Here is an 8,049-nt window from a genome sequence, read left to right as displayed (position 1 = left end):
AGCTAATATTTTTCACAAGATAGTAACTTTCTTTTTTTTTTCAAGATTTGATATGTTTTCTGTTTTCTAAGATGAATAAAATATGGGTTTAAGGGATTCATAAATTGCATTCCTACTTTTTACATTGTCCAAATCTTTTTTAAATTGAAGCTGTAAATGGTGAAAACTTCAACAAATCATCTGATCATATCTCGTGGTAAAATTCCACTTTAGCTGTACGCATCAAACTGTTCCTAATGAGGCAGCTCATGATGGAAAACACATGTTCACAACTTGCTAAACACTGTTAAAATGAGCTCTTTAAATGGCCATACTGGTGGTTTTTTTATGTTAAAGTCATTTCACTGCAAACTGATAAGACTTTAGATCATTGTCAGTAATGTTCAAAGTCACATCTTTCCACTTTTTTAAATGTATAAGCTTTTAAGGTTTGCTCATACACGTCTTCCTATCCAGATATGCTGCTGACACTTTGCACAAATATTCATTTCATCATGTGATGCTTTGATATGTTTAACAGAAAGGCTGGATAGAAAATACAGAGGGACTTTAAACGTTTAAAAACACTCTCCTATATCTCTCCTAAACAACTAAACAAAAACAAAATCATCTGAAACTGGAAAAAGATCCAGCATGATTAGATATATCTTCTTTTTCTTTTCTTTTCTTTTTTTGTTTTCTTTTAGAAGAAGAAGTAGGCAAGACTTTCTTTTAATCAAAAGGAATGTATCTCCCAGTCTACCAAGACTGACCTGATTTATGTGCTAAATGAAATCCAGTTCTGGTTGTGGATTCTGCTTGGAACTAGCCAGATCAGAGCAGCTTAAAATACCACAGATCACTATCCCAACTTTCAAACTTTTCTTTTTCCTCTTAAGTACAATCTTAATTCTGTTTTGTCTTCCAGTAATATTATTAAGTATTCTCAAGAAAATATACATCACATTTGTGTAATATTTTTGTCGCCCAACATTTTTTAAAAAAAAATAAACTAATTTAAAGATTAAATTTGGGCAAAATTTCATCAACTGATTTAGCAGTGAACCTCAACATCCATCCAATTTCTATACTTTGGTATTGATTGTTGTCATTGCACAACAATTACATCAGCAATCATTGGCAGTGAAATTCTTAAATCCCAGGCTCTCCTAACAATGCTAAAAAGAATATAAACCTATAAAAATACTCCAACGCAAAAAGCAAGAATACTACAAATAAGTTATACAGTAAAATATATAATAAGCAATAAGAAGATGTTATTATTTAAAGGTGGCGTTGCTGCTGGCAGCATTTCGAAATCTTATGGCCTGCGGTATGAAGCTGTCCCTGAGCCTGGTGGTACGGGCTTGAATGCTGCAACCCGATTGGACAGACCACTGTTGAATGGTCCGCTTCACTGGTCCGTGACACTTCAGTTTCTGTCTTGGGGATTTTGTTGCATCACTGTTAAATGATTTACATTTGTTTATACTCTGCATTTTGTCTCTACTGCTGCTTCATCTTGGACAGCCAGGACATCCTTGTAAAAGAGATTTTTAATCTCAATGGATCATTTCCTGGTTTCCTGGTAACTGAGTCTATCCCAGCAATTAGCAGGTGAGAGGCAGGGTACACCCTGGACAGGTCGCCAGTATACCTCAACACAAGAAGTGGTATTTACAGATAAGCATAACTTATTGGTTTGCCCCCACTTTTCTTATCTTATGTATTTTGAATCCAGTCAGGGCCAGAAATGAGAAGCATTTGTGTTGAAAAAAAAAGGGGGACAATAACAGGAGGGTAAAATGAGCCACTTTGAAACAATACAACAAAGAACTTTATTGTTTAGGTGTAAAAGCATTTACCCACCACCTTTGTACATTCAAGACTCACATTCCAGTTTTGCACCCAGCCATAGATACACAGTTTATACACACATCAACGGGTATAAACGTTGGGCTATTAATACATTTCTGTACACCGAGCACAATAATAGTAGCACAGTTGAAAGCACTATAGTCTAGATGCTTCTGATTATGGTTAAGCTAAGTAAAGATCTTTTGCATACAGTATTTCTACTTAATAATAACAATAACAATAACAATAATAATAATGCTTAACATATCAATAGAGAATTAAGAAAGAAAAACTAAAAAATATTGTGAGACTATAACAAAAAAGAATTTCTATGGCAGAATGCACTGCAGCAAATAACAGAAATAGAAGACTCTTTATATAACATTTATCTGTTTTGGAAAAACAGTTCCAATCTGCTCTCCTTACTGAATAACATCAAAATACAAACTATCACTTGTGAATTGGTCGTTGAATGTATATAAGAACAGCTTATAATCGCTGGTTAATGAAAGTAATGGCAAAGAAGTTCATGTTGTGGGAAAAGCCTCACTGCCATCTGTCAGCTCAGACAGCACAGTTCATATAGTCTAGACTGTAGACTATATACACATAAGTGTTTTGATCCTCTTGACTCAAGAGGATCAAAACACTTAAACGTATTTAGGCTTATAATGAGTGAAACGTACAGTTAAATGTCAGACGTTGGAATATTTCCTAAAATTAAAAACGGAAAGCTTTAGCTGAACTTTTAAAATATCTGAACAAAGAAAATGCAAAAAAAGAAAAATAAAACAAACTGTTAAAGACAAATATGTTTATTGTATATATGGAATACAAAACAGTATAAAATTCTGCAAACTAAAAGGGTACAGAGGATACAATACTGTTAACATTAAAGTGAGATAGACGCTAAGCCCAAAATGTAAATGTCTTAGAAGAAGTCATCTTATTTTGCATTTCAAAATTTGTTTTTTCTCATACTGTACATAGTTCTTCTACAATATAATACACTTTTGCAACAACATAGAGAAAATTGACTTAATTAACAGACAGAATTTTCTTGGGACACGTTCCAATAGCTAGAAATGTGTTTTTTAAAAAATACAGCTGCGTCAGAAAGGAAAAGTTGTGGACTGACAGTATTTACATGTGCATGTTTTGAAGTGATTAGCTGCATATTTCCAACAGATTTAGAGCATGTCTTTGCTGGCCTCTTTGGAATTGGCTTTGGAATTGACATTGGTTAGTCGAATGTTTTCTTCCTCCATTTTCGCTTTTTTGTCGCGGACCTCTCCCTCCACATGGAAACCAACCATCAGCTGGTAGATCACCACACCAATAATAGTGCCAATGAACGGGGCAAAAATAGGCACCAGGAACCAGCCATTTCTAACCCTAAGGGGAGACAGAAATAGAGTTTTTACCAGGAAATAATAGTAAATCAATATTAAGAGAGGTGTGGAGGACATTTATATAAAAAAACTAATTATTAAGAAAATAATGTCTAAAAATATTTGGACTTACGTGAAAACATCTACCCCCCATCCGGCCACAGCAGTGAAAATACGTGGTCCAAGGTCTCTGGCAGGATTTACAGCATAGCCAGAATTAAAGCCCATAGACTGTCCGATGACCAGAACCACAAATCCCACAGTGAAGGCCTCCAGCCCTTGTGGGATGGGGTTGTTGAATGGATCCACAATAGCCAGAATGCAAACGATCAGAGCAGCTGTGCCAATCATCTGTGTTGTAGAGAGGTACATGTGTAGGGAAATTGTGAGCTTCATAATCTAAATTTGGAAATGTCTGTCCATGATAACTGTCCTTATTTTAAAGAATACCTGATCAAAGAAACCATTAAGAATGGTGAGATGTTTTCCAGGGAAGGTAGCAAAGATGCCAGCTGTGGCTTCAGGGTCAGTCACATTGTAAGCTTCTGGAAAGTCCCACAAGGCATCTAATGGGATATAAACAAACAGATTAAGAACAGAATATTTGTTTTGCCAGTTGTTTAAATTACGCACAGTAAAAGATAAAACATGCATCTGTTTGTAATGGTTGGGGCTCATCAGAGGGAGTAATCTCTTACCATAGTACATGCCAAAAATGATAGCAGCACCGAAAAAAGCACCAATTGTCTGAAAGAGGAAATACATGGGGAACTTTCTCCAGCGCTCTCTTCCAAGCAGACACAGGGCAAAGGTGACTGCAGGATTCAGATGGCCACCTTCAAATATTTCAACAAAATGTCAGTATGTTAAAAGTATACAGTACAATAACCTAACCTGAAATACCAAAATAGAAGTATTCTGAATCCACTGACATTGACAAATACAATTTGACATAAATGCTCAAAGAAATATTATCACCATGTATCTATAATAGAAAAAAATCTAACTTTAATTAATTTATTTATTTATTTAGACCACATAATGTGTACCAGAACTATGCACTGCTTCAACTCTTGCCTTGGCAGAGGAATCAGTTTGCTTACCTGATACCTGGCCGCATACCAGGATGCCTAAGGTGGCAGCAAAACCGAAGGCAAAGTTGACAGTGAGGAACATCCCATGGGTACCACCACTCAGAACCAGCTGAGCTACAGAACCACAGCCAAACATCTGAAGGGAGGAAAGAAAAACAAGTTAACTTGCTTAACTTGTTTCTGTTATTGAGACATGCAAATGATCTGATGTTTGTGTGTGTGATAATTAATTGCATTCCCGTTGTGAATTCATTCTAATCCAGTTTAATCAAGTTGCTACTTCTGTTTTTTCAGCCAAAGAAATCAGTTTCTTTTTACCTAAAGAAGGTGATATGTTTTTCATTAAGAGAGATTTCCCATTACATTTCAGCCATATTCAATATCTCAATGTTATTAAAAAAAACAAAACAAAAAAAACAAAGACTGTAAATATTGTTCTATGTCAGGCAGTCAAGGTCAAGCTGAGGGATGAAAATGTGTGATTGTTATCAGTGAAACCAGTTAAACAAAATCCCTCTGAGTCAGCTCAGAACTCAGAATTAAAAGAGAAGAGCTCTGTTGTGTTCATAATAGCATAGATATCTACAGTATTTCTTACATACAAAAGGGTCACTATGCTGACCTGGTTTGGAGGGGAATTGTTGCTCTCAAAGCTTGTTTTAAAAGTGGAAAATATAAATATATTAAACAGTACTGCTCGGCAAGTGTTAAACTGTGTGTTTGTCATTCTTTGCGATTATATGTATTCTCTTTGTGAGTGCTTGGTTCAGAAAGCTTGTGTGGTCCAAGCTTAGGCTGCTACTTCCTTAGCCCCCTATGTGGATGCTTTCAGTCAGACCACACGACTCACAAGTTGAGGTTTCACTTGTGAAAACCACATTTAGAGAGACTGGCGCCTCAGGGGCGTTCATGATCACTGGTCTTCGTCTAAACTGTTTTCCACCCATGAACAACCATAACTGGGACAAAGGCACATCAATCAGCCCTATGTTAGAAAGGCTGAGCTGTTTTGGCTTCGGAGTGTGGTGTTATAATATGCTATGATAAAAATCTGTCAACAAAAATACTAAAACGTTATTGTCTTGGCTTGACTGACCACCAGGCCTGGAGGCAAATATGCTTAGAGATTGTCTGTAAGTATGCCCATTCTATTTCTATGAGAAATATATCTAAGGGAAGCCTTGCTACATATACTTGGATTAAGTGTGATTTCTATAGTCAATAGTCAGTCACTATGATCTCCTGTCAGTAATCTGAGAGAGGAGTTTACTTAGATCTGATAAAACCATTCACTTTTACCCACATTAAAGTAATTATAAATTAGTTGTCTGGTAAGAGGAGATATGTAACTACATGGTATTAGTTCCAGTTCCTAATGTCAGATGCAGTGGATTACAGACGACAAGCCAACACCCTGGAAGTGCCAACTCCGCTACTTAGATATCATTCCACAAGAAAGGTCTTATTTAAATCTGACTCTGTCTAGTACTGAGTAATGAATGTTAGTCTTGATACTACACATCTCATACTGATCAGTGGCATGTTGCTGTTATAATGTTGCAGTTTGTTGACTTCACTGCAACAGCCAACAGTTATGCATCCATGCAGCTACCCTCAACTTTGAACACAGTCAGGGAGCTTTTTGAAAAAATCCCCAACAGCCAACCCGCTGAGACACATACTTGGCAATTGTCTTGGAGCTTAAGGCAAAAAAAATCTGCTGGCCTAGAACCAGTCTCTAAATCAGTACTTGGGAGATCTTTTGAGATTCAATATGTGAGTTTCATAGGTCCTCCTACTGCTGCTCTGCAGATCAAAGCACTGAAATGCTTGCTGAAAGCAGAAAATGCAGTCTACTATAGAGGGTAGAAAAAACAGTTGGAGTTAAATTACCTCTCTATAGGTTACCTCCTATAGAGGTAAATCTGGAGTCTTTGATGGTACTTTTAAACTCTGCTTGAAGCCAAAACTAAAGTCAAGGCATGTTTTTTAGATTTCTTCCACATGAACTGAACTCAGAAAATTCATGTTTAATAATTTAAGTAATTGAATTAGTAACAATGAGCCATGAATTTAGAAGGCACCTGCATAGAGAGAATGTTAAACAAAAACACCAAGGTACAACTTGTATAATCTCTGACTGAGGAAGTAAAATTATGCTGATAAAATGTTAAATGTAACATCTATTGTTGTTTTGCCTTTGTATTTTCCAGTGTTGCGATCAACATATGTCCCCTGTTAAGCAGACACCTTTCCGTCCTGCCAGTACCATGTAGGTGTGACTAATAAGCCTGACTAATAATTATACTGCATTTTCACTCTCAGTGTGTTTTGCCATTAACTAATCCATGGCAATCAAAAAAGTTATCTGCTACTGAGCAATTAACATCTACATTCATTTGCACACAAACATATCTCCTTGTCATGTGATGAAAAGATATAAGGTTTTAGCTCCATGATGCTGGATTCCATTGGCTTTTTGCAAACATTATCAAATATGTGATTGCAAATGTGGTTTTGCACACTTATCTTGTTTCTTCTTGACTCAGCTTGTCAGTCTAAGTGACACTACATTTAAATACTTAGTGGGAATTTGCTCAGCATACACAAAGTGTAGGAGTTTACTCCCACTGAAGTCTGTATGGCATAGGAATTACATGCAGTTTTTCACACTCATTTATCTCCCTCCGCTACACAAAAATGATAGATTACAAGTGCTCCCATATGGAGAGCAATTGAGCACACAGAAACCATTGAATAGTGAGGATACTTGGGGAAAGAGAACACTCAAACAGAGAATGAGGTTGCCAGCTATAAATATTACATACGTTCTAGTACTTTGTAACATTTTTATTAGATGATCCATATTTCTAGTTTCATATAGGCTACACACTATGTGCAGGAATGTATACCTATGTTTTCAGAGGATTTGTATTAATTTCCTGAAGACTCGCCATAAATATTAGTTTCCAATCTCTCAGTTTAATCTCAGGGCACCCCTCATAGGCATGACAACAATTTAACTCTATAAACAGATTAAGATTTATACAACTTAGTAGTAACTGGACAATGTGTACACAGAGACTCACCACAAGGATAAGAGTGCCTAGACACTCTGCCAGGGCCTGACGAAGCAGCAGGTTCCGGATTTGTAAGGTCCGGGCCATTTTGTCCAGCAATGCCTTCTGGCGACCCATGCTGTTTGAGACTGATGAGACAATGAGCAGAAACACACAGCAGGAATATAGTTTCCTGAGTAGCTTAGAAGTTGGAATGACAGGACTCTGTCTTAAATAGCCAAGTTGACTTGGAGGGGGTTGGTCCCAAGTTTAAGCTCTAACCCACCCTCTGCAACACACCTCCCTGTTTGTGATGTGATTCACAGACTGGTTTGTTTGCTCTCTTCCTCCTCTCTCTTACTCTGAACACAGAACACACATACATACACAGTTTTTTTTTCTCTCTGTTGTGTGCTCTGCCATTTTGCTTAGGTGAAAAAAGGGCAAAGACAAAATTGGTCTCTGTTATGCTGGGCTTACACAAGAAATCTTTTTAAAGATTTGCAAAAGACTAGAAAACTACCAGCTCACACCTGCTCACATCTAAAGACAAATGTTTAGAGTTTGAAGTCTTATCCTAGTCTCAGTCTGAGATTTGACAAAGACTATGAATCACTATTTTCAAGACTACAACTAGATTCTTTTAGCTTTTTTTTTTTTTCCTGATAT

General features: G+C 36.7%; 1 protein-coding gene across 1 annotated transcript; it reads right to left on the bottom strand.

Annotated features, from left to right (window-relative positions):
- Positions 1-1,798: 1,798 nt before the first annotated feature.
- Positions 1,799-7,601, bottom strand: LOC121649561 (aquaporin-3-like). The gene is made up of 6 exons (XM_042000491.1): positions 7,411-7,601; positions 4,331-4,457; positions 3,926-4,063; positions 3,678-3,793; positions 3,361-3,578; positions 1,799-3,231 (listed from the first exon to the last, which is right to left on the bottom strand). The coding sequence occupies exons 1-6, from the start codon at positions 7,516-7,518 to the stop codon at positions 3,027-3,029; spliced, it is 912 nt and encodes a 303-aa protein (XP_041856425.1). The 5' UTR covers positions 7,519-7,601; the 3' UTR covers positions 1,799-3,026.
- Positions 7,602-8,049: the final 448 nt, after the last annotated feature.

The sequence above is a fragment of the Melanotaenia boesemani genome, chromosome 11 (genome assembly GCF_017639745.1).
Source record: "Melanotaenia boesemani isolate fMelBoe1 chromosome 11, fMelBoe1.pri, whole genome shotgun sequence".
NCBI classification, from domain to species: Eukaryota; Metazoa; Chordata; class Actinopteri; order Atheriniformes; family Melanotaeniidae; genus Melanotaenia; species Melanotaenia boesemani.
Note: the sequence above shows the minus strand (reverse complement) of the source record. Positions and strands in the feature narration are given on the sequence as shown.